This window comes from Cryptotermes secundus, unplaced genomic scaffold, assembly GCF_002891405.2.
Source record: "Cryptotermes secundus unplaced genomic scaffold, Csec_1.0 scaffold1304, whole genome shotgun sequence".
NCBI classification, from domain to species: domain Eukaryota; kingdom Metazoa; phylum Arthropoda; class Insecta; order Blattodea; family Kalotermitidae; genus Cryptotermes; species Cryptotermes secundus.
This window is the reverse complement of record NW_019723929.1, coordinates 476,818-504,629: the sequence shown is the minus strand read 5'-3', so window position 1 is coordinate 504,629 and position 27,812 is coordinate 476,818. Positions and strand designations below refer to the sequence as shown.

The 27,812-nt window shown below is 38.5% G+C and overlaps 1 protein-coding gene across 3 annotated transcripts in view; it reads right to left on the bottom strand.

Moving 5' to 3' along the window:
• Window positions 1–27,812, bottom strand: part of LOC111862210 (titin) — a 261,060-nt gene that overhangs the window by 88,016 nt on the left and 145,232 nt on the right. For all 3 annotated transcript variants that reach the window (XM_023847418.2, XM_023847419.2, XM_023847420.2), the window contains 16 exons: window positions 21,567–21,745; window positions 19,347–19,594; window positions 18,645–18,901; window positions 14,061–14,252; window positions 13,461–13,643; window positions 12,719–12,847; window positions 9,308–9,430; window positions 8,845–9,201; window positions 8,005–8,181; window positions 7,139–7,322; window positions 6,444–6,574; window positions 3,728–3,904; window positions 3,281–3,553; window positions 2,630–2,821; window positions 2,314–2,497; window positions 661–803 (listed from right to left, as the gene is read on the bottom strand). In XM_023847418.2, coding sequence (XP_023703186.1) covers window positions 661–803; window positions 2,314–2,497; window positions 2,630–2,821; window positions 3,281–3,553; window positions 3,728–3,904; window positions 6,444–6,574; window positions 7,139–7,322; window positions 8,005–8,181; window positions 8,845–9,201; window positions 9,308–9,430; window positions 12,719–12,847; window positions 13,461–13,643; window positions 14,061–14,252; window positions 18,645–18,901; window positions 19,347–19,594; window positions 21,567–21,745 — 3,129 coding nt within the window. The remainder of the gene's footprint in view (window positions 1–660; window positions 804–2,313; window positions 2,498–2,629; window positions 2,822–3,280; window positions 3,554–3,727; window positions 3,905–6,443; window positions 6,575–7,138; window positions 7,323–8,004; window positions 8,182–8,844; window positions 9,202–9,307; window positions 9,431–12,718; window positions 12,848–13,460; window positions 13,644–14,060; window positions 14,253–18,644; window positions 18,902–19,346; window positions 19,595–21,566; window positions 21,746–27,812) is intronic.

Sequence of the window (27,812 nt, the reverse complement as noted above, 5' to 3'; positions counted from 1 at the left end):
GGGAGCTTTGTATCACTGTATCACACGCTCCCAATTACACAATCACACACACGTCCGGATCTTCTTTCCGCGACGGCTGCTTTACTCCAACAGTAGTCGGCTAACTGGAGAACTGTTGATAACACGCTCGGCGACTGTTACTTTATAACTCAGAACCGTCTTCGGCGATGGCCACGTTATAACTCGGCGGCTGTCACAGTACAACTGAAGTCGCCGACTGCTACAGTAGAACTCCCTGGTACCAGCTGTGCAGCTCACTTATATAGCTGCAGTGCTTGCCGGTTGCGTAATGAGTGCCACGTCACAGTAGGAAGTTGATTACGGGTACGTAGCGTTGCGCGTTACGTCACTGCGGAGGGGAGTGGCGGGGCGGGAACTCGCCTATTACCGTAGTAACGCGTTACGTTACCGCCACGTACCGCTGGGGAGGTAGGGGTGATCCATAGCTCAACATGTCACAATATTTATGTAGTAATCTTATGACATAAAAACAATTTGGGTCAGATAGCTGGGATACTCATTTCACTGAGTTATATATTTCTCCTTTTTCAGGAAGTTGGCAAACCTATGGACCTCACCAGCAACATCTATGTAATGTGAGGAGAAATTTCTTATATAATTCAGTGCTCTCACATCTGCCTTTGTGAACATATTACATACCTTCTTCTGCTGTTCACGTTGCTCCTCGGCAGCCTTCAGATTTTTAGCCAATGTACTGAGTTCCAGACTGATCACAGTAAATGAGTCCATCATTTCCCGGTTTTCATTCAGTACTAGTGTTACTTGTTTCGATTGCTCTTCACCTATTCATACACATAACATATTATTTCTATTTTTGCATCCTATTGTGTTAGAACAATGAGGTACTGGGGCCGATGACAAAACACCGAAGGAGGTTGGTTATGATTTATTAAAATTGACTAAAATTTTTACAATATATCAATGGTTTAATCGATGTTATTACTTCATTCACCACTACATGTTTTGGTTGCATGGGACCATCAACAGATGGTTTATAAACAATTAAATAAATAAAACACACCCTTATTGAATAGTAGGGTTAAATGGATACTTTTTTTTTTCAAAATAAAATGTCATAATAAATTTCATATGTTAAGTGATAAAATGTAAAAATAAATTATGATGGTTGCTTGGAGTAACCTCCCAACACTCCAACCAGCTACATCCTGGACACATCACAGCAGTCAATAACCAACCTCACAGTTCCAACAATAATTAAGAATTCTACTACATAGTAATCTACACCCATGAAAGAACTTCCATAACAAACAACTTCTAAAACACAACTGATACTCAACCACACATCCAGAACTCATTACTTCCACCAGACACCAACTACTACTTACACATATACTATTTTGTGTCTATTATACATAAGATTCTTCACCAACATAGTACAACACACCTGTTCCACCCCCTAGTGCCTATTATACATACACTACTTCAAGGAATTTCTAGAGGAATACAGAGGCACCAATAATATTAAAAACTATCAACAGATACCACAGTGCTCTTTTCACTCAACTGTACATATACACCTTCCATATGACACATGTAACCAGCACCATATTACATGTCTTCCCCCCTATTTTAAACTTTTTAACAATGTAAACAACTACTATAATCTATTTTTATATTTTATCATCTCACACTAGAAACTTACCAAGAAATTTTTTATTGTAAAAATAGATCCATTTAATCTTGCAATTCAGTAATAAATGTTTGATTTCTTAATTTTGTCACAAACCACTCGTCAATGGTCCATGGACCATGGCAGTGAGACAAATACAATTATTAAACCACTGTTATATTATATGTATTTTAATCTATAGTTTATTAAAATTAGAATCCATCCACTTCGGTGTTGTGTCAACAGCCCCAGTACTCCTGTGCATAATATATTCATAAAGCTTATGAGATACTGTGGAAAACCATGTCTGTGTTTCTGATGATGAAGTGTAACGATAAACATGACTTGTTATTTTGGGCATTGTACATGAAGACTATTTCATTCTAAGAGGTCCAACTAAATAGGGACCCTTCCTCCTTACACATAATCATAAGATTAGATCCATTTTTAAAAAATACTCTAGATGATGGACAATTTCAAAAATAGAAATAATGTTTACATTATGTAAAGATTCAAATTTAAAAATTAACAGTTGTAGTGGAAAAAGACAAAATAATTCATGAATGGACATATATGTCTTTCTTAATTATGAACATCAGTACACAATTTACTATGTGACAATCAAAACAGAACTTGCTTCAAGGCCTATGAAGTTTACTCACCGTATAGATCAACAGCTAACCTAGATATCTGTCTGATTCGCTCATCTTGCCGTGTTTCTCCTGGCTTAAGGAAGGTTTCAACTTCATTCAACAACTGTGTAGCTTCTTCTGGTAATTTCACTGTTGTAGACTTCCTTGCAATAGTGAGTAATAATTTACTACCTTCCCGGAACCATTCTTCAGCCTAAGTGCAAAGATAAAAACGACACACCATTCCATGTATATATGATGATGCATATAAATATTTCGGGAATATTATTACAAAAGTCAATGATGCAAGAAATTGTTTTTAAGCTGTTACAGTTTGTTATCTTACCTCTTCAACTAACTGGAAGTATTTTATGCTAAGATCAATGAGGCGTCGACTCTCCACAACTTGGCTGTGAAATGCAGTCCAGCGTGTCTGAAGCATCTTCAGCTCACGTTCTATGTGTTGTGAAGAGACATGCTCTGATGACAGCATCTGATTAGCTGTACTAACAAATGTCTGGATACGAAGCTGCAGCAGCTGGTAACAACAGAAATTTTGGCTGATTTACTAGAAGGAAATAGATATTTTTCAGGCACTCTATGTAGCACATGATTTCTAATTCTAGCATAGACTGCTGATCATGGGGCTCCTCTCACCCTGGGGAGAGTTACACAGTTTGTGAATTATGAGAAACAGGAGAATTACTGACATACCTCACAAACTCAATAAAGTTAGAATCTACCTGCTGCAGTATAACACCAGGTAGGCCAGTGAAAGTCAAGTGACATTACAGACGAACATTCCATGGTTAAAGAGTAAGCCTAGCAAGAAACCAGCATGAAGCAGGCAGCAAGCAGTGAGATGATATTTCCCTCCAGAACACTGGTTGATTTTTCTATGGACTACATGGCATTACATCCCAGAAGATAAACCTCTTCATAATCAATGCTGTGAGAATCTGAAATCCAACATCAATTATGTTACCTCATTACTAACCTCAATGGTTTTTTCGAAGTACACAAAAGCTAGAGATGTGGCTTTGGCACCTGCCAAAGACTCCCCATACTGGCCTCGAATAGCAGACAGCTGCGCGCTGAGGTCATTAAGAGAGGAATTAATTAAATGAAGATCTGAATCAAACTGACACAGCTGCTGGTGCTGTTCCAGTTGTATTTTGCGTTCCATCCATGCCAGCTCCCAGGCATTACGTTTCTCTTCTAGGAGAACAGTCACTCTCTGAATATCATGCTGAGCAGTGGTATGAGGCTCCTGAAGAAGTAACATAAACATTATATCTGACATCTGCTACACCCCTGGCCAGAGTGCCACAGAAGTAGAACCATAAATGCTCTTGAGTATTATTTCATGTCTAAGCTTGAATACTGAAAGTAATAATACAAATAGCTAATTCAATGTAATGCAGTGACATGCAAGGGACTTTACCTGCTGCCATATCCTTGTAATGATTTGTTCACTCTCGTTTTGAGTGAACTTGAATAACTCGAGAACAGCTTGTCGAGATGCTTCATGTTCTTTTAAGAGCAGTTCAACTTCTGAAACTGCACTTGGAAGTCTGGTGAACTGATATTGTGACTGTAAATTCTCAATTGTTTTCTCAAGCTGCAATACAGATTATATGCATATACTTAAAAGTTAAAAATAAAATTTGAGTAAAATATGAAGGAAAGAGCAATTACTGCATCAAGTGTACAGAAAAATATATATACAAAAATATCACATTTTGAGCATACAATATGAAAGAGATCTTGGCATTAGCTGGAGGTGAGTGGTCAGCTTCATGCCCCGGCCTTTACCACTGGGGAAAGAGCCCCCAGTACCCACTGGACTGGAGGTTGGGTGGACCCCAGATCTGGTCTGGACAGTTTGGAGAAGAGAAAATTCTTGACCTTATTGGGACTCGAACTCCAACACCCCAGTCATCCAGGATGTAGCCAGTTGCTATACCTACTGAGCTATCCCGGCTTCTTTTACATATACTACCACTGTCAATAAGTTCGTGGAATGGCCGCAAAGCGTCGTATGGGAATTTACTGTCAATATATTTCAGCAATGTTTTCGACAGATATATCAACGTTGGCAGACCACGAACTTAATAGCTCTACCACGTGCGTGTGTGTGTGTGTGTATATATATATATATATAGAGAGAGAGAGAGAGAGAGAGATTATATTTTACAATAAAAGTTGTGTTTGAATGGATTTCATGCTTTATATACATTTAATTAATAAAAGAGGAATGCATCCATTCATTTTATGTATAAGTTAAATATGTTATAACTTGTTTGCAATTGTTATGATGAACTTTATGCCTCAGAATGATTGGATCTTGTAAGTACTAACATATCTGTGCTACTAACAGATGTGTTTGTAACATGTCATTATACAAATATCAAAATGATTCATCAATTGCTACCACCACATGAAAACAAACAATAAGCACCATACACTGAATGATGCAACTGCTGTTCCATCTCACAAGTCTGCACATCAGCCACACTCATATTCTTGATGGCAAACTTAAATGCATCAAGATGAGAAAGTCCCAACTGCTATGGAGTTCATGGCATGTTTTACAGAATTATCCATTTAATATCTACAGAGAGATATATCTTATGAACATGCAGTCAGGTGGAACTGGTTGCTCCTCCTATCAATTTGAGCTGACCCACAATACATTTCACTTCACATCTGTGCTATCTAGAAAGGTCAATGCATAACATTCACAACTGTCAAGGGCAGTCATATGAATGGACACACATAAATCACTAAGAAATATTACAAAGACCAAACACTATTTCTTTCAAACTCGAGAACAGAGGTGTACGAAAGGATAAGAACTGACACATTACAGAGAGATTAGTAACTGATTCTCCACCACAGAGGCATCATAAACAAAAAATTCAAGATCTGAAAATTTACAGTTTAAATAATCAACAGCTTTAGATGATCTGGGCATAAAAAGGCTAATAAGACAGAAAATCCTCAAGAGAGGAATGGAATGATAAACATGAGAGACTGCCAGTCAAGATTCTGATCAACTGATCATAAAAGAGAAGTGACAGATTGAAAAGGAGACTGCAATATGCCCTGAATCTGGAAATGTGAAAGCATGAACTCAGGGTAAATTTCATGCAGTTTCATCTGGCATATGCAATGTGATGAGAGTTCTGAGGTAAGAATATGGGGGAGGGGGAATGAATGGACAACACAAAATTTATAAATTGGTAAGATAAACATATTTTAATAAATTTTAAATGTGTTGGCAAGTCGTACGGAACTGGCAAACATTATCATTAAGGACACAAGAAAAACGCAAGACACAATCTTCTTTCTTCCAAGTTTAATCTTTACTCTAACCAACAAGGGATGGGGATGTAAAGAAAACTTCAGGAACCATGGAATCATTCTGTGTACACTGTGTAAGCCTCTTATAATCATATAACTCCGCTCCTATAATGACTGCAATATCCTTAAGAAATTCCAGGCAAGGGGAATAATTTTGCCTTTAGCAAAGCAAGATCTACTCTCCTGACTTCATATTTTCCAAACTGAGAAAATGTGCTAATTCCATAATGCTGTCTACAGTTGAAGCATTTCTGACTTATAGTTTTATTCATCTTCTGTACACCAATATACAAACAACTGCCTGACAGTGACAAGTAACATGTTTGTGTTACTGACCAACCAAGTTAACATTTGTTACAAGCGGGTATGAATATGTACTTAGAAACCTTTAAATTATAATGCTTCAAATAGCTGCAGAAGTCTTAAAATTATTTAAGAGGAGAAGACCAAATGAACTTATGGTCTAGAATCGCAAAATTAAGTCTTGTAGTTATATAAGGCATAAAATGATATCCATTTGGAAGTAAATTTAGGATTTTTAAAAATTTCAGTTACTCCATAAATTTCCTAACTATAGTCACTACTTAATTTCTTGGGAAGACCAGCATTCATTTTCACTTTCATAACCATTTCTGATTCATAATTTCATGTTCTTGAAAAAGTCTGGCCTACTTTATTTTTAAGGTCCTGTGCAATAGTTCCACAGACAATTCAGAAAGCACATTATCTTGTGTCATTTACTCAGGTCATAAGAGCTCTGTCTATGATATTTTAAAATTATAAGGCACACTTACTTCAGCCAAGTTCTTGAAGAAAGAGATCAACATTTGCAGCAGTATCTGATAGTCTGTTATAATAACTTGTAATTTGTTGTGTAATTCCATTAATCTAGCCACAATTGCTTCTTTCTGTCCATGAGTATCTCCTGAAAATATATTATTATTACTATCAGCATTAGCATTAGCATTAGCAACAGTTACAACTGACTCTCTGATGAGTATGAATGCAGTGGTACAGTAATGTCAAGAGTGAAGCATGGGGTATTATCATGCCCACAGTTTTCCATTTTCCATGTTCTGTACAGTGTGAACATGCTGCAAAGCCACATATGCTGCCTAAGTATAACTGTACCTGCATATTTTTCACTTTCCATGTCCTGGAGTTTGTAAACATACTGAAAATCTTTACTTTGTTATGGAAAAGAAGCTACTGAAACTTACTGTACACAAACAAAACTGACTCTGAAGCATGTGTGGCTCTTTAAAACTTATTCTTAAAATAGAGATATTTCACAATTAGTGCTGCTGTCCAGATAAAATTCTGTATTGACTGCAATATAAGGGAAACTTGAATTCAGGGTCACATGAGAAAGAAAAAATAAAAAATAATAAATTATTGATAAATAACAACGTAGAAATGTTTTCAGCTTCAGAGCCAGTTTTAGCAGAAATCTAAATAAAATCTAAGAAAAAAGAATATGTACACTCACCTCTCTGCGCAAGATTTTCTGTAGCCTTAATTCTTAGTTCAATTTCTGCCTGAGCTCTCCTAACTTCTGGCAAGACAATCTGCAGTTTCTCTTCTAATTCTCTGGCAATTGCTTTTGAAGATTTTGTGTCGCTTGTCAGCACCGGGTATAACTGTTCATCCAGTTTGGATACCCAGTCAACAGTCTAGAACATATATGTAGTTTTAAGTCTGGATATTCTTTTATCTTTCTTTTTCCCAGCGATAAGAAGGGCTTTTAGAGTCTTGCCTGATCCAGCCAGAGCCTAGGCCAAGTCTCAAAGTATGTTGCCATACTCAGCTAGTAAAAGTAAGAGCTGTCCTTGTGCTTAGCTAATTAAGCTCATGCCATGAAGGCATATGGGGGCTGGACGTACAGAACCACATTTTCTTGACTGGAGATGAGCGGTCAACTTTACGGCCCTGACACTTTACCCCCAAGGAGAAGCCCTGATACCCATTGGATTGGACTTTGGGTGGACCCCAGAGCTGGTCTGGATAACATGGAGAAGAGAAAATTCTTGACCCTACTGGGACTTGAACTCCGACCCGTCATCAAGCTTGTAGCTAGTCAGTATACTGACTGCACTATCTCAGCTCTATACTCAACTAGTACCAGACTTTGTTTCAGATAAATTCAATACAGATCTGCAGCACATTAGGATCAACATTGGCCACTGTTCTCATACCTCACACCTTTGTGGTAATTAAATAATATCTTTGGAGAAATAACAGAGTCAAGAATTTAAATGCTTGAAGTCCCAAGGCCCATGACAGCTTAAAACTTTATGTTTAGCAAATATACCATCAAATGAGCACCAGAACTAGCCTGAGTCCATTCAGACTTACCCGAGTGCTTTCAGTGACATTCATCTCCCACTGCACTTTGAACTCTCTCTCAACTGTGATGTTCATCTGCCATGTCTGCCATGAGTCTGAGATCAGAAACTGCCGGTTGCCGAAGTGTTCTAAGAGAGTCTCCACACATAAGCTTGCACGCTTGATATCTAGATATGGGTCCCCGACCTGGAAAAGAAATAGAAATTGGAGCATGGCCAGGGTTCCAAATTAGACTCCCATAAACATAACCATCCATGTGGAATTTACTTTCACAGCAGACTTGACAGTTGCAAGGAATTAAATACCAAACCACATTTTCCTCTGGTTCCATATCAAATTTAGCATATATTTCTGATGGCCCTAGTCTAATATATTTTTTGATAAATTACCCAATTCCTTTACTTTATAACAATGTTTGATATTACAGATAATTTCTTTTTAATTTGCTCAGTGGGGGGTGGAGTCCAACTGGGTCTACTCGGCACAGCAGCCACTGATTGGCCTATTGTAGCCTGCCCCAGGTGATTATGATGATGGAGAATTTTGGTGGAATGAAAATTGGCACGGGAAACTGAAGTACTTGGAGAAAACCTGCTACAGTGCCACTCTGTCCACCACAAATCCCACTTGACCAGACCCGGGATTGAACCCGGGCCGCCGCAGTGGGAAGCTAGCGACTAACCGCTCGAGCTATGGCATGGCCACCACTACTTAGTCTAGATATTGACACTGTCACAAAATAACCCACATAGTTTTCGCCATTAATTCTTGCTAAAAAGTAATAAATATACACTGTTTAGAAATAGTAGTGTATACAGAACCACGTATAAATGTAATCAACTAACATACCTTTGAGGCATCTTCAGTGAAATTCTTTCCAACATTTGTAAGCTGGCTGTAGAGTTGCTGGATTGACAACCACTTCTGTTCAACGTGCCTGATTGTGTCTTCACTAACACCATCAGAGCTTTTCTTAAACTCTTCTTCTGCAGCATCAAATTCATTGGCCAACTGCACTGCTAGTGAGTGGAATTTTACATAAATGACAGCCAGGTCAATTCTTGATTCAAGCAAAGATTTGAGATTCAACCAATGAGAGTGAAGAGCATCCACCTTCTGATCCACATCTTCTCGTTGTTCATCATCCAAGAATTCCAGAATAGGAGGAAGGGTTAAGAGAAGTGTGTTGATTTCTACTCCCTTTTTCTGTTTAAAAAATTGGAAAAGCATAGTTTATGTGGCAGTTGCTGTATACTCTAATATGAAGAGTTTTATATTTAGACCATAAAAACTATTATGCATATTGACTTACTTGTAAGTCATTTAGTAGCTGGTGATGTAATTCTAGAAAGTCTTTTGCCATTGCGAGAACACTTCCCATATCCTGGTGACCTTGTAAAAATGCCTCAGCAATGCTCACAAGCCATGAAAATAACTGCAAATCAAACAAATGGGTATGATTTATGGAAATTCTGGAGTTTTTAGGTAGTCTTTAAAGAAAGAAAGAAGAAAAGAAAGAAATGCACCTTGTGTTTAGATATGTTTGTGTGCCCATCTGTGACACAGTATCATGTCCTAAAGCACTGGAAAGATCTTTTTTTTTTAATTCAATACTGGAGACATTCAGAAAGAGCTACTGGGAAATTAAGTTTTAGCCAATTTGCTCTATAAGGAATCCTGCTTTACATATGGTCAAAAGTGAGCGTTTTCATGCATATCCTAAACCACTACATTTTGGTGAAATTCAGTATTACAGATGTATGTATAATGACAGTCATCTATTTGGATTTTTTGCTGCTGTAACTAACTAAAAAGCTTACTTCATGCAAGGTCATAAACAAAATCCATATCATAAACTGCTATTTGAATTTTAATGAAATATGATATAACATGTTTGCATTAGTTAGTCAAATCCAACTTAAAAACGGCCAAAAATAGTCTTATTCACATATTCCATATACTGTTCCACAGACACCGTGATAGACTGATACTATGCACTATTATGCCATTAAAATATGAATGCTGTTCATCTGATCTAATATATTTTGTGCTGAAGAAATACTGGTTATAAATTTGCAGCATGTAAACTTAAACTGCAAAGAACACTGAAGGGAATTCTGTCTCCTGCATTATGAAGTATGCTCTTTCTAGTCTTCTTGTAACTAATGTCATTTTCCTTCTTAAAATTAAAAACCAAACTGTACTTTTCAATTTCTTTTACTAACGTATCCGTCAATAATCCAACTTTAAAAAGACATTAGGAATATGCTGTTCACTAAAACTGCATTTTAATACTATGACAGTTCAAAGCCATATGCCTTTATGTAGTACAGTAATGTCTTTTTAAAGTTGTATTATTGACCGATACATTAGTAAAAAAATAGGATGATGCCTGAATACAATGGGATGCTGAAATATAGTGTACTTTTCAAATCCAATGAAGCTACTCATATTTCAAAATTTATTAGCACACATCGTAAACTCAATGTCAAATAACTCAACTGATGGAAATTATGTACAAAAAAAGTTAATAAAACCAATGCTAATCTGTAACTGCACATTATTCTGCAGACCAAATTCCAGACAAGGAAGTATCAAATGTAGGACAAGAGCCTATATATAAACATTTCTTGCACAATTTACTGTTTTTAAAGAAATGTGTTTATTTATATTGAAACAATTCAACTGAAGTTAAAAAATTATATAGATCATGTAAAGAATGAATAGTTTCTTAATTCCACTTGGATTGTAGTCTTCTGGGTTATGACACATCTTATACACAGTTATCAGTGTTCTGGAAAATCATGTTACTTTTGTCTTCAAGGTATAAGGGGGCTCCTCCAAAATGTTAGTAACCACCTATGAAACTATATGGTGTAAAAACCCAAAAGACTGAGTTTAATAGTTCACTGCCTTGAAAACGTTTAGTAAATTATTTCCAGTTCCATGCTTTCTCTGTTGTTTGACACCTTCCTTTTAGCAAAACAGAATTTAGTAAGAAATTCACCGTTTTGTTTGGGTACAATGGAACTACCATCATGTCACATTATTAGTTGCTAATATAAACAATCTTTTAATTCAGGTTGCAACTATGATGTTAATTTGTAAATGAGAAGTACTGAAATCAAAGTCTTCTGTTTCCATTATATTTCAGTTATGAAAGTCTCAATGGAGGCTGGTTATCTGAACTATGGCGAATGACACATTCTCCTCTTTAAAAAGTAGTGGTACCTAAAAACAGTGTCACAATCTTATTTTGTTAATTACTGTTTCCTGTGGATCATCTGCTCATGTTATATTTTGCAAAACTCCAAACACAATGTAGTAGGACTATAGTAACAGAAATTCACCATCAACTTCAAGGGTAGGCCCAATGGCATCTGTTACCATTACAATCATCTTTGTACGATAATTTATTTATATCGGTCTTCCAAAATTCCCCTTTTCACATGGATCAGAATTCATAATTGTCCTTCAGATTTTAATCAATAACAGCAACTGGGCTTTCTTTACAAATTTGGGAAATTTATATAAGTTGATAAATCCTGAGTCTAACGAATTATGTTATGTTCAGAACTCTACCTTGAATACAAAGTCCAAATTAAAATAGGAACCCTACAGTTGTGTTAGATGTGGCAGCAAGAAATGTATAACTCCTAAGACAGAAATGAAGCACAAGCAGAATCTTATTGTCTGAAACAATTTAATGGGGGCATGCGGTAGCATAGTTGGTCGAGGTACTATCCTACAAGCTGGAAGGTCGTGGGATTGAATCCAGATGAGATGGCTTTTTTTTCTAATTTACCTCATCCTTCCAGCCGCACTATGGCCCTGGAGTTGACTCAGCCTTTAACAGAAATGAGTACCAGGAATAGGAATATTCTTGGGGGGTAAAGGTCGGTCAGTGCGTAAGGCTGACAACCTTACTGCCATCTATGAGCCGACTGTCTAGAAAATGTGGGTACCTCAACATCTCACAACCCTATAGGCCTTCACGGCCTGTTACAGGGATACCTTTACTTGTTTTTACTGTAAACAATTTAACAGATGAGGCAAAAGAAATTAAATAATAAAAAATAAGTTTCAACAGATGAAAAGTCCATTCTACAGACTTCCAATTAAAATAGACAGGTTATGCAATTAAAACGCAACACTATCCTCTGCACAAAAATATGAACACAGACATGCATTATATCACGACTACTAGTAATGAGTATAACAACACAATTTTCACTTCAAACTTGAATGAATCATGCTGTTCACTGAGTCCAAATTCTTATGTATGTCCTTTTGCATTTTAAGGTGATGAAGCCACTTCTGACACATTTCTTGTAAAACAAATTACAAATAATTTTACTGAATTTAATCATTAATGCACACACAACTTAAAAGTTGTTTTACTGTGCTGAAACATTCTGTAAATGAAATGAACTAGGACCAATACTGAATCTTGCAAGAAGTGTGCATCAAAGAAACACATGAAATATACATACAAAGACTATAATTTTCCTATGGCGGTTTGCAATTTTTACCATTCTGTGAACTTCAGATATTATTTCTTGTAGCTGTTCTCTTTTCTCCTGTAACATGAATAATTTACTGGAGAATATCTGTGTTAATCCTGCAAGTGGGTTTAATAATTACTGAAGTGGCAGATTATACCAATTTACTTGAACTGGTGAATTTCAAATGGCAAAATACACTCTACATTACCACAACTCACTTCATTTTGTTTCTCAAGAAATGCAGTGAAGGCCTGAGATAAGCGTATATTCTCTTCCCTGTGAGCTGTACACAATTCACCAAGATGGATTTTACGGTTTTCTATTTCCTCCACAGTGTTCTTGACTCCCTGAACAAATAAATCAGCATCTGGTTACAAAGATCATTTATACTCTCTACATTTTTTTCTTTCTTCCATTCACTTTTCTCATATACAGTAATTCAGTTTGGTGACTGATCAAACTATCTTCAGAGTGTGTCACCTAGCTATAGCTTTCCCAGACTACTGGATGTTTTCGCATTGTGGTCTTCTGGGTTATGATGCCCTGAAAAGGTGGAAATATGTTCTTCCAGTTGACAAACATCTATCGTCCTCTATGGCACAATAACCCCAAACACCACAGGTTAAGTTCTTCTTGTAAAACTCCTATAGTCAATGGCCTCTCAGACCATGATTCCCAATTCCTTAGAGTAAACAATGTTACTACAAAAGTAAATTTAATGCCCTTGAAACAGAGAACCAGCTGGCATGGATGCTATGGAAAAGAGAAAAACCCTTTGCCCTTCACAGGAACCAAACACCAGTTGTCCAGCGAACAGCCTAGTTGCCATACCAACTGGACTGTGGTCTTTGACTGCAACATATATATGTATATACGAGTAGTACACATACACACACATGCACACATTGTTGATGGTTACTTGGAGACTCAGTTCCAAACAGTAACTACGTGTACATTTACCTCTATTCCAGGTGACCCTCTACAGACAGTTTCAAGGAGGGAGTAGCCCTCCTGCAAGGGAGCTGAAGTCATCTCATCTAATGACTTTGAAACTTGGGAATGGAGTTGAATAAGCTGTAGTGAAGAAGCTGATAGCTTTGTCGTTGTTAACTGGACTTCGAGCTGATCCAGTTTCGTCAGTGCCTAAGATAAAAGCATTACTACTATATTAACCATCTGGTACCTCATTCACAAGGAACTCATAAAGTATATGTTAGTTGTTAAAACTGTGTGAGAAGAACTTATATCCAGATAATGATATTTAAAGCTCATTCACTAATGGAGCTGAACCCTTCTTGAGAAGCAGCCAACTGTGCAGCTACTAAAGAACTTCCCAGCATTTTATGGAACCTGAAGATTCATAACCATGTTCACAAGAGACTTCCACTGGTACCTATCCTGAGCCAGATAATGTAATGAATGAATGTATGAGGGGTAGGCCTTCTCGGCCCTTGCACCATGAACTACAGTGGTCTATTGTGCTTCAGATAATGTAAAGCTAACAACTTAAATTTACTTCCTTTACTGTTCTAGTCCAACAATCTAAATATTTCAACTTACAGTGTGAGCAGAGCGGAAGAATCCAATGGCACGAGTTAACAGTAATTCCCTCTGTTCAAGCGCATCCAAATATTCAGTACTCAAGTTCAGAACACTGTAGGCTTGGGCAGTGGCTTGTTCTGCTGCAAAGTGTCCTGATGCTACCAGTTGCTCTGTTGCCTTCGTTACCTTAAGGGCTCGATCTTGCAGCTCCTAAAAATTGAGTATATCGATATAACGTCAGTTTCAAGCACACAAAACAGTAATAAACTGATATGAATTATACACTCTAATCATCTGATGATAGTGAGATTTAGAAATTGTGACCTAAACACAGATGTTATCCATTCTTTCCCAACTTCTGTCCCTATTTCTTCACAAAGCAGTGATAACTAATCATGCTGCAGTAATGCATCATGAAAATACTGTGATATATAGGCGTTTCTAGGACAAAAGTGGGCAAACATGTTTCCATGGAAATATAATTTTTGGACACAAACCAGCTCATTCATGTGAAAACAGTAAGTGTGTCGATAGATACGCGAATGGAAGGTGTAGACTCTTAGAAACCAGGTCATTGCTGCAGAAGCAAGAAACATGTCCATGGATATGAGCATGCAACAAACATCTCCTAGTATACTGCTAGACTACATAAGTGGCCATTCAGATAAAAAAGCAATCATTCATAATTCATTCGTAAGTCAGCCATAGTTCACAGCAGTTGCAGTAGAATGGTGAACCAAGAAGTAAGTCACTCAAGCCAAGTCAGTCACAGTGGAAGAAAGACTAGAAAAGAAGACGAGAATGGAGCGAGTCCTCGGCAGTCAAGGAAGAAGGGTTCAGCTGAAGATTCACTGTGAGGTATTGTAACTGATTGCGATTATGAGTGATTGTACAAGAAGGTGCTAATAAATCCAATCCAAAACCCTGTATTATTAGCCACAAAGCCATAAACACATGACATATTGAAAGCAGATGTTTTCCTTCGTTGTAGACATTACATTTTCAAAGCCTGATTAATTTATTTATTGGGATGGCTGAAGGGATATTTAGTACTGTACCAACGGTTCAGTTTATGCCCTTTATCATTTGGGGTGATTCATATGACACTTCAAATGTTATAAGCATTCTAGGGGTTTTAAGCACTGCAACGAGTCATAACCAGTAAATTTGAAGTGATATTAGTGAAATCAGCTAGCATTTGTATTAGATTACTATTAAGGAATTTAACTGCAGTGACTGAGGAAAATCACAAAGAACACATGTAACAGAGTCAGTTTCTAGGCTGGATGCAAATCAGTTGCTGCCAGTGCCTGCTGCTTATCCCACACAAGTTATTTACATAAAATCTATGAGTCCACAATCTTTCACTCAGTCTCCAAATGGCGTTTAAATGAACTGCTTGACAAAATTACAGAAAGTATAAATCAGGTAGTCAGGTCACACTTCGACAGACATCAGATGCTACTGCTGCTATTATTGGGTCATTCAGATGGGAAAATACCAGAACAGTACTTGTCCATGACAGGAGAGTGTGATGAAGATGTTACCTATCCTCATACCAGTAACAGCCTGTCTAATACTGTACAGGCTTTAAGGTGCGGCCGCACAGAGCGCTATGCTATGTTCGCTATGTATGCTATGTTCACTGCACCGCGTGGCCACACAGAAAGCTATGTTTGGTACGAAACTGCTCAGTCTTGAAGGAGATGTTGGCCGATAGTGTGCTCTGGGGGGGGCAGCGATGATTCCGACGATGAGCTTTTGCTGTTACTTTCCTTGTGTAAACACAAAAGGAAGTGGGTGCATGGCGTGAACTTAAGAAGAACAAAGTCTGGTGAATTTCATCATCTGATAAAGCAGTTACGTGAAGATGAAGTTAAATTTAAAGAATATTTCCGAATGAATGGGGTTGACGAAAATATTTTAAGTTCTCCACTTATAGATAAAAGAACAATGTTTGTACATTACCTGGTGTATTCAATTCTCCAGAAATCATGTACCAGGCATTATCCCGCATGTTCTGGTTCTGATATTCTTCTAACCCTTTGTTCCACAAACATGGATACTCCCTTACTTCTTCAATTAATTCCTCCAGTGTCATTTTCATCTAAGTGAATACTGCACTGAATGATACGTAACACATGTTGTAATTAGAGTGGGGAAATTACTGAGGCACGCAACTTACACCTGGAAGTGAGCCCAGTGCACATGCCCGTCCAGAGCGACGTTTTAAAAATATAGCCCAGAATCAAACACGCAGCTAAGATAGCGAACATAGCGTACATAGCATACGGAAGTCTGTGTGGCCAGTCACATTGGTGTCGCGTACATAGCGCTGTGTGGCCGCACCTTTATACAGACCTTATACAGGCAGTAGCCATAACTATGCACAATCCTAAGAATACTTAACAAATAAGAAGCAACACTGTGGAGTTGAACCTCCTGGTTTGTGCAGTGCTAACGATTCTGATGATATTCATAGCCCTGTCCATTATGAATGGAAAAGAAGAAAAAAAAATGAACTTTGCATTCAAGGTTACTTGATAAGAACTATATGCTTTGCAACACTTACTGCAGACCTTTGTAGCAGACTAATAACAGCAAAAGTCAATCAAGCTTAAAGAAATGGAAGTCACACTTCATATTTACCAAAAATGCACATTTAAATTTGGCAAAACAAAACAAGCAACTTATTCAGTCAACATAATGGTTAGTAAAGTTTGACTTGGTTGAAGAAGGTTGAACAAAGCTGTAACTTGTACTATAATACTCTGATAATACCATTACCACATTACTACGGGCCACCAGTCTTCTACAGGCGACAAAAATATGGCAGAATAGCCACTGCATCCACTACAGAAGATATTATATTATTTAAAATTAGTTTATGTTAGGTCTGGTTCCATATGGGCATGAAACTTGGTCTCTGACATTAAGGAAGGAACATAAGACTGAGGGTGTTTGAGAACAGGTAGCTAAGGAGAATATTTGGATCAAAGAGAGATGAAGTGATGGGAGGTTGGAGAAAACTACATAATGAGGAGCTGCATAATGTGTACTCTTCTCCAACTATAATGAGAATGATCAAGTCAAGGAGGATGAGACGGGGAGGGTATGTAAGACAAATGGGGGTGAAGGGAATGCATGTACCATATTGGTGTGAAAGTCAGAAGGAAAGAAACTACTAGGAAGACCATGACGTAGGTGGGTGGACAATATTAAAATGGTTCTTAGAGAGCTAAGATGGGATGGTATGGACTGGATCGATCTGGCTGAGGATAAGGATCAGTGGAGGGCTCTTGTGAGCGTGGTAATGAGCCTTTGGGTTCCATAAAATGCTGGGAAGTTCTTAAGTAGCTGCACAATTGGCGGCTTCTCAAGAAGGGATCAGCTCTGTGAGTGAGTGAGTTATGTTAGGTCAGTTTTAGATCAGTATAACCCGTTTAGTACATATGAATATGGTTTCCAGGTAGGTACATAGCTGCAAGAACCATATTTTCTGAATCACAACATTCTATTTACTCTCTGACAAATTCTGTTCAAAAGTGTCTACATATTACAGCTTGAAGACATAACAGAATACCTCATTCTGCAAGGTGTGTACTACTTAGAACAGCGGTTCTCAACCTCTGTGAGACCACGGCCCACTAAATACTTTTTTATAAGACGAGGGCTCAGTTGTTGAGAAACACTGACCTAGAACATCAGTTCTGTCAGAGTTTGACTGTGATGAAGCCTGGGAAAATCAAGTAGGAATGTGACAACAGATTTAGTGATGTGTAGACATTCATTCAGTTGATCCTATGCTGAGATTTGCACATGTACCCATGCAGATTAAGTGTAGTGTTCCTGATCGGCAACATACTTGGTTTCCCAGCCAGGATTAAACACCAAAGAGCACAAAACATGTGGTTTTCAGATAAGGCAAACAAAATCATTAACAAAGAACAATATAAACATCCCTAGGCTGTGGGAAATTTGCATGTATTCACTGAAAATGTTCACTACGCATCCAAGATTACAGAGTGGCTGTCATACCAAATCATGGGCTAATCAAACCACTTTCTTTTGACAAGACTGTGAATTCTGACAGTACCTGTACATAATGTATGATAGTTCTATGACTCAACTTGCTGCAGCTGGTTTACTGAAAAACACATAATGCAGACTGGGTCTACAAAATTTACAGTGAATATTGTCATGAATCCTTTGACCCCACAAGTGATTTCTGGACAGTATCCTAATCATCATGCATATGGAGAAATCTGGCCATCCAACAGCCAGCATATTAGTTCCTTTAACATCTCTCTTTGGAGATGCATTAAAAAACTATTTCCAAATATACCAGACTCAGTGGCAGAGCTCAAGGCTATGGTTCCCTTTTCTGAGAGATTATGGGCGATATGAGCTTCCCATGCATGTGTCCTTGGGAAGTTTCATTACAGAACCATAACCACATGAACATGCATGTCACTAAACACAAGATCTCCACACGCTATGATAAGAAGAGTATTTGTGCACATTTTAAATATATGATAATTTCATATGTTGATGTATATGAACCTAACATTCAGCTAACTACAAAGAAATTACTGCATTTACCTTTGCTTCTGGTAACAGCTTCTTATGTTCATGCAGTAAAAGCTCAGCACTGGCTGATGAATTACCCAGCTGATCACTAACACTTGTTACAGCTTCCTTACGAATTATCAGTATTTCTTCCAGTCCTTTTAAATCACTGGCAAGCAATGCCAGAGCCAGACACTGTTCCAGGTGTGTTTTACGACTTTGCCAAGCAATCTCCAGCAGTTTTCGACGGTCATGAAGATTTTCTAACCAGTGTTCAACCTGAGACACAGCTGAAAGACAAATATAATAGTCAGGGTTGAATCCATTGTTTTTCAATAACAACTTTTGAAGCACTATTACTCTGCTCTATCTACAAGCATATTCATATATAATTCCCAATCTGAACAGAGAAGCTGGACTCCTCTCAAACAAAACTTCACAAAAACACAAAGCTTCAAGTAGCGCTGTATTTTTATCCAGTCAAGTTTCAATTCAATCAAGATATGTTTCAAAAAATTTTAATCAGCATCAGTGACATATGAAACAAGCTATAACTAAATATGAGTACAAGTAACATACAAGTAAACTTCCAGAAAAAGAAAACAAAACTTTAAATGAATAATTACTGTGGAATTTAACATACAGCACATGGTATAAATATTAAGGTTAGATGAATACAGTAGCCTTGAAATTGCTTGATTCTCATGTTGTATGAGGATTCACTCAGGTGTCTACCTTGTTCTGCAGATGTCTTAATATGGTCCGGCCTAGAATCCAGTGTTCCCTCAGTGGATAGTTCCCTCAGCTTTTCCAGAAGTAGCTTGCCATCTTGCAATGAAGCCATCAGAGATTCAAGCATCAGTCTTTTCAAATCATGCAGTTTTGTGAGTAGCTGCTTCACAGCATCTATCTCCACTGGCAAGGCAGGGTCCTGACAAGCAATCTCCAATGCTCTCATTCTATCAACACAGTCCTCAGCTCGCCTGTGCAGTACGATAATTAGGTTATGTCAATTACAATCAGAAATAAGTTTTAAGACTTTCCTCTGCAGTAACACAAGAGAATTACAAACTTCGTGAATAGACTACAGCACTGTAGAAAGACATGTTAAAATGTGTTCTAACAGGATTCCCTAACAAATGAAAAATTAATGACTACTGTAAAGACAACTACTTAGTAGAATTTCAGAAAATATGGAAAGATATGAAAAGTAATACTCATAACAAAGATTTTCCTTCTGGAAGTATACACAGGTACAGCATACCAAGACCTTTCCTTAGCAATTTCACCCACCAAAAAAACGTTGCAAAAAATGGAACATGGATAAAATAAGGATACAATTTTCGAACTTTCAGCTTATCCATTTTGACAGAAAATACCATTCCCCTTTCTACATCTGCATACTGGAAACTTTCCTTCTAAAATAATAATTGGCTGCTTGTATAAGGTCTGCTGGGCCTAATACTGGCAATGATGACAAAAATGAAAACCAAGGGACACTTACCTTTATGAGTATGAGTGTTTTAAAATAAATACAACTTCCTTAAATGAAATCACTATTTTCATACAATGGGACATCACACTGTGAATATTATAACCAGGACTTGACAATTTCCTTTGGATCTAGAAGTCAACCCCAAAACTTTGGATAAAGGAAGACTTTTTGATCTCATGATTTTATGTTCTAAAAGCATGGAATGGTAAAATAAGATAAAGAGTAAAGTAAAGTAAAATGAAATAAACAAAATAATCTAACAGGACACTAATACATGTTAGATAGTTGTTAGTTATTAGAAAGGGTGGGTTTCCCCATGCACTTAGACCTGTAGTGGTCCACTGTGCTTCCCTCTATGATTTCTACCAGCCTCTATATCCTACCGGTATTGGTGCTTACCATCAGTCCCACCCAGCCAGCGAGACCGGCTCTACTAGCTGAGAAGTATCTATAATGCTTCCCCCATCTACCAGAGGTATTAGTGACTGCTGTTGGGCGGCAAACGTCCGCAATTTTGCTCAGTGACCTCCTTTGGAGGTATGCGGTTCTTTTGCATGCCGTAAAGCTACGACATGGGACCCATGGCTTAAAATCCCTCCCGGAGGACTTGTTCCCTGAATTTTTCCGCCCTTAAAAATTCAACGACCTCCACTGGGTATTTCAACCCGCGTACTACGAGTCATGAGGTGGGAACGTTACCTCTAGACTACAGAGGCCGCTTAATACATGTTATAAAATTATATTTAATATACAAAAATCACAGACAAGAACGTTAGGCAAATTTGAGTCACACAAGATAATATTAATGAAAATGACAAACAAATATACCATCCACTCCCACTACTTATCATGTGATTTCTTGTGGCCCTGCATAGGCCTTTCTATTTTGGTACTGGTCCACAACTGGGCTATTCAGTTTGATCATCAGCAAGTCACTTAACATTCATCTTGCGTTGATGATCTGAATTTATTTCTAACAAGGTTCAATAGACAAACCCTCTTGCAAACATTCATTTGAGGCTTTAGCACAGACACTATAGACAATAACATTTCTAAAACTCTAAACATTTCATTATTAGCCAATGCTTAATGCGATAGCTTTTCCTTTCCCAAGAAATCCAAATTCATAATTCCCAGTCCTGAGGGCTTAATATATTTATAGTAGGCCCTACATGCTTGGTGCAGGAAATTTGTTTCTGGAAATTCTGGGTCACTGCTACCTCAGAGACACCATAATATTATAGGGCACGCCCTGTTAGTGAGGCAAAACTGATTCATGTTTTCCGTGTTGCCCACATGCTGATTCAAGTTTACTTTCTCAGACCGGTCAGACAACCTAGCAGTAATATTCAGCCCTTGTAGTTGTGAATCTTAAAAGAATGTTGCTGAATGATGAGGTAAACCATGGTATTGCACATAACATATTAGAGTTAGCAACCAATCACAAAGACACCATTTACCTCTGATATGCAACATTGAGATCAAGGATGAGTTTTCTTTGTTCCAAATGTGAGTTCACATCTTTCCAAGCCAGACCTAGAGATTCAGCCATCGCAGCATAAACTTCAGCCCGAGGTTTCTGTGTAGAGATCAGTTGGTCTGCTTGGCGAAGAAGCTCTTCTACTGGACTTTGCTTGCTCTGAAATTACGGTAAAATTCAGACTCTCATGTCTTTCAAATCCGTATTAGATTCATAGGACTATTTTGTGTACAAAGGCGAAATATTTTCCATGACTACGACTGCATTCCATACAAACACTTGAAATGGGACATAACTAATGCATTTAAAAATCTCTCCTATGAGCACTTCTTAACATGCAATTCTGGTAGTCTGTTTACAGACAGATTGTCTTTTTAGATTTCATCTACCATGAGTGCTCATAGATTATGGTATCCATTTCTTTTACAACATTTTGCCTACAGCTGAGTAAAACCTTCAGACTCTAACAACATCTAATTTTTTGGGCAGTTTTTCAACCACATTTATTAAGCCCTGTTCCAATGCAATGTGACTAAGTATACGGACTATAATTTCATTTGAAAGACCACATACAATCCAAGTTCCATATGATGAAGAAGAAGAAGAAGAAGAAGGAGGAGGAGGAGGAGGAGAAGAAGAAGAAGAAGAAGAAGAAGAAGAAGAAGAAGAAGAAGAAGAAGAAGAAGAAGAAAAGCAAACTGGTAACCACAATATTGCATTTTCCAACTCCACAATGATGAATCAAGGTAAGAAAATTAAAGCTATCCTTGTAACAGGCTGTGAAGACACATAGGGTTGCGGGACATCGAGGCTTACATATTTACTCTAGAACAAGGGTCTCCATACTACGGCCCGCGAAAGAATTGTGCAGAAATGCGCCAGTTGAACTAATTTTCCAACGAGTACTGGTAAAAAAAAACTTGTTCATGGATTTCAAATTCATTAATTAAAATTGTGTTTAAAATACATCGATATTCCATATTATGTTAATATTAATATTATTCACAATTTTACTAATTCTGGACCGTATTCTGCGCGGTATTTCTTCGTACTTGTTCGGCCTCGATCGGCAGTGTCACTTCGTGGCAATGTAGGTAGCGTGAGCAGTTCGTTACTAGCCGTCTTGTGCACAAGACTTCTTGCAGTGGTGCAGTGTAATTGTAACAGATCATCATCACCTCAATTTAATCAGATTTTAAGAATGCAAAAAGAGTTCCATCATTCACATTGTTTTATTATAATTTGTGATGAAAATATGAGCATTTCCTGCTATTGTCTGTTGTCATTAATATACGATAATTTATTCTGGCGTACTTTGTATTTAGTTTATGAAATTCTGTGCTTTCAATAAAACTCATATACCTAGAGTTATTAATTTCTCATTTTATCCGGCCCGTTGAAAGTGCTGAATTACCTAATGTGGCCCGCGTTTCAAAAAGTTTGGAGACCCCTGCTCTAGAGGATCAACTCACAGATGGCGATAAGGTTGTCAGCTGTACGTTGCGGCCGTCCTTTACGCCCAAGGAAGATTGCTGATACTCACTTCTGTTAGAGGCTAAGTCGACCCTAGAGCCATAGTGCCGCTGGAAGGCTTAGGTAAAATGAAAAAAATCCACCTCAACAGGACTCGAACCCAAGACCTTCCAGATTATAGCATAGTGCCTCAACCAATTATGCTACCGCATGCCACAAAACATATGAAATGTCAGGGACAGATTATTATTAGTGTGTCCACAATGTTTGTTTGGAACTTTTTTTAAGTCCCTTGTACTGCAGCCACTTCTGGCCTATTGTACCAGCCCCAGATGATGGGTGAGGGTGATTGTGGAGCAATGGATGGAATGAAGAGTGGCAGGGGAAACCGAAGTACTCGGAGAAAATCTGCCCCAGCGCCACTTTGTCCGCCACAAATCCCACTTAACCAGACCCGGGATCGAACCCGGGCCGCTGCGGTGGGAAGCCAGCGACTAACCGTTTGAGCTATGGAGCGGCCTACTTGTTTAGAGCTTTGTAAACAACGGTTGCTAGGCAATGACGCTTGCGTTGTCACACTTGCTTGAATGTGGGCAGTTCCCACAGTGTGTTACATAGAATATAAATATGACATCTATCTAAGGCTGATTCATTATTGTCAGTAGAACAGTTATCGCATGATTGCAACGAAGATTTTCATGTTAAGATTACAGATTTCTCAAGGATGAAACAGTGGAGCCTTACTCAGAAGCAGACTTCCACCTCAGTGCTCAATGATTTTTTATATTCATTTATTTATTAAGCAATTAGAATCTATAATTCTATAAGCTAGTTTGCTGGCGTAAGAGCTGTGATGCTCTTTAATGACGTGGTGAGTCCCTTTCCCAGTGGGAGGTTCCTCATTAGTTTTCTTTTAGGTCAGGTTAAGACTCTTCGGAGTCTTCGATTGTGCTGCGGTTCAACGAGTGGCTGTTGGATGTCGTTTGGGTGATTTGCTAGTTTGTTGTGGCGTGAGGTACTTTTCCCTCTGATAACGTCCTTGATGTATGGTATATTTAGGTCTGTATGTAACGTTTGGTTGCTTACATACCAGGGTGCATTTATTATAATTCGAAGTATTTTTGATTGGCTTCTCTGGATTATTGATATATTTAATTTGCTGGCACAACCCCAGAGCTCAATTCCGTAAGCCCAGATTGGTTTGATTATTGTCTTATAAAGCAGGACTTTGTTTTCTATGGATAGGTTGGATCTTCTTCCAATTAACCAGTTTAGCTCCTTGGCTTTTAGGTCTATCTGTTTGCGTTTTTTGATTACGTGGTCTTTCCAAGTGAGTCTACTATCACTATGGATTCCGAGGTATTTAACGCTTGGATACTGTGGGATCAGTGCTCAATGGTGGTGATATGTCTATATGCTTCTGCCAGAGGAAAACTCTCCCCGCACGAGACTGGGAGGGCACAGACAGGATGGTGAAGAGAAAATTTCCATATGCCTCTGCCTCTCTGGAATTCCAGCTGTCACTTCCTAACGTTTTCAGTTTACTTTCTTTTCTTAAGGGGAAAAGTATGCTTATAAGATCTTCAGTCAGTGAGCTACTGCACAGTGTTTAGTACACAGTGCCCTATAGTTCAGTCAGAAGGAGTGTCCATCTGTTTCTTTCTTGCTTCTTCCTGTGTTAATGTAAATTATTTTGGAAAAAAGAAACAGAAAGATTCTTTTATTTTGAACTTCAATACTTCTGCCTTCCCTGAAACTATGAAATTGCAAAATAAAGAAATGAATTATTGGTGAACTTTAGAACGCCGTAAAATTAAGGTAGCTGCCTTTAATAAAGAAAATTATGAGTGTCTTAGCCCTACCCTCTCAATGTGTAATTGATTATACAAAGTCTGTTTGGGCTAGAGAGCTCGGTTTAAAAATCACTGTGAGAGTGAAGCTCTGGATAGCGGTACCCTCTGTTTATGTCTGGTTTGTATTCAATTCTCTTTCTCCCAAACATGTCTGACAAACGGGATTTAGAAAAGGGAGCTTTAGTAAACAACCGTGGTGAATGTAATTCCTAACATATGCAACCATCACTAGGTGTTCAATGATTGTAAGTAAATTCAGCTACTGAATATACATATATATATATATATTGTCAGTTTATTTGTCCCTCTTTGTTATTATCTTGCCTTACACGTATTGACGGTGGCACGCGATAGAGTAGTTGGTTGAGGAACTATGCTACAAGCCGGAAGGCTGCAGGTTCGAATCCCGATGAGGTCACTACAATTTTCAGCCGCACTATGGCCCTGAGATCGACTCAGCCGCTAACAGAAATGAGTACCAGGAATCTTCCCGGGGGTACAGGGCGGCCGGCGCGTAAGGCTGACAACCTCGCCGCCGATTTTCTAGAAAATGTGGGAACCTCGACGCCTCAAAATCGTATGGGCCTTCACAGCCTGTTACAGGGATAGCTTTACCTTGATTTACGTGTTCTGACTCTCTAGGGGCTATCCTCACGTCTAGAATGAAGCAAGTGTGAGACCCCTCAATATACACAAAACAAAACAAAAACAAACTCCGTGGTTTTAGTCCGCATGCGAACTATACCGACCGAGGTATACACAACTGACATAAAATGTGATTAAGCAGTCTGAAACATATTATTAGTGATGCACCTTAATATTATATAGGAAGTATTTTCTCTAATAAACTGTAGGCATGTTTGTAATTTAATGTCACCGTTTAGGTTCAAAACGAATTAAGCGCCATTTTATCGGTCCATTGTTTCCAGCTCACTGGTAACAGCTTCATGGCTCCACGGGGGGGGGGCTCCCACTTCGGAACAGCTGCTTTACAAGATTTAACTCAGCATTGCCTTATTATTAAAATTTAGAATAAAGTCATATTAGGGTTAATTATAATGTCTATCGGATTTATGAAGAATTAAAATACATGGAAACGATAACAAGAAATCGAAATTGCATTCAGGAAGATATTAAGGGCAAATTAAAGTCGGGAGATGGTTTGTCTGTGGTCTAGTGATCAGAGTTCCTGCCTACAGATCCAGAGGTCCCGGGTTCGATTCCCGGCGCTACTAGATTTCCTGAGAAGTAGTGGGTCTGGAACGGGGTCCACTCAGCCTCGTGAGGATAACTGAGGAGCTATTTCAAGGAAATGATGGCTCCGGTTTAGAAACCCGAGATTAACGGCCGTGGGGATTCGTTGCGCTGACCACGTGACACCCTATACCCGCAAAAGTTGGCACTAAACTTCTCCGACAAGCGACGGTCGCTCGGTCGGTATAGTTCGCTTGCGGACTACAGGCCACAAAGTTTTTTTTTTTTTTTTAGGTTTCTGCCATTCAGTTCAGTATCCTATTCCAGAAAATAAATATCTCTGCATGTTTCGGATATTCACAGTTCTCCTAACGTTGGTGTCTGGACTGAGGATTAATGCAGCAGATCTTGCAACAGCTCCCAGAATTTCTATAGGCAGCAGAAGTGGCAGAAGCGATTGCAGTGAGACCGGTGCAGCCATGCGTCTGCCAACTTCGTCAAATGCTGTTGGGACGAGGGATGATCCTGCTTCTGTTGCAGGCCTCTGAACGGTCTCCTGCCATAGACAGTCATGACTATTCCATGTAATTTTAAGCTGCAAACATTCTCAGCCTATCAGTGCACATTCATATACACGTGCCATGAAAACCTGTTGCCCAGGGTATAGACTGAGCCACTCTTGCAGTCATGGCATGGTCAGAATGTGTACTTGGAGCATCCGCTGCAGCATGGACTGATTGGCTATTCAGCGCCTCGGAGTGGCAAGAACATTGTACTGCGCACAAAATATGCGTATCACGCGTCAACCAGCTCTGGGTAGACTGGTTTCTATTAGGGAATCGTTTCTAAGTTTTATTATTTTTATATGAATTATATCTTCCTGGGTGAATCGAACGTTTACACCAGAGATCGCCAACCTTATGAACGTGGGCATCTTCGGGCCCTGGGAAGGGGCATTACACTCTACTGACAAATTTACTTTTTAAATTAAACGCGGTTTTACTAGCTTTTGCATCGCACTATTCTTCTTGGGTGTACTAAATATTTGTATCAGAGATCGCCAACCATATGCCCATGGGCAACTTGGTGCCCTGGGAAAGAATTTTGGGTGCTTGCAAGAATTTTAAAACATTCATAATGCTTTCTTAATTTTTCGCCGATGATCGCAAAGCACGTTGTGATTTTCACTCTTTAAACCAAATATTGACTCTGTGCCGAGTTCTAAACCTTTAGATTTTGTTCATGTGTCATATTACGTAATTGACGGTTAGCAGTTTTTGTATGACTGACAGAACAGCCTTCATATAACTTCATATAACAGCACAATGGGCAAAAACATTCGCATTTTTTTTTTTTACCGGCTCTGCAGCTCCTTTGGGCCGTGGCCTCTGATTTTCATTTTCATGGCCATTTTACATGTGGTAGGACTCCTTGCACGAGTGACCAGCCCGTCACAAGGCCGCTACCTGAACACAGGACAACATAAACACAGAATAGACATATACACATACCAAATAGCCATGCCTTGCGTGGGATTAGAACCCATGACCCCGCCTTCTAAGCGAGCGAAGACAGTACATGCCTTAGACCGCTCGGCTACCGTGACCGGCTCGCAATCTAATTAGGCTTACTTAAATTATCACCTTCTTCGGTGAATTCGCATCGTAGTCGTTCCAATTCAAAACCTCTTAGTTTCCTGTTACCTC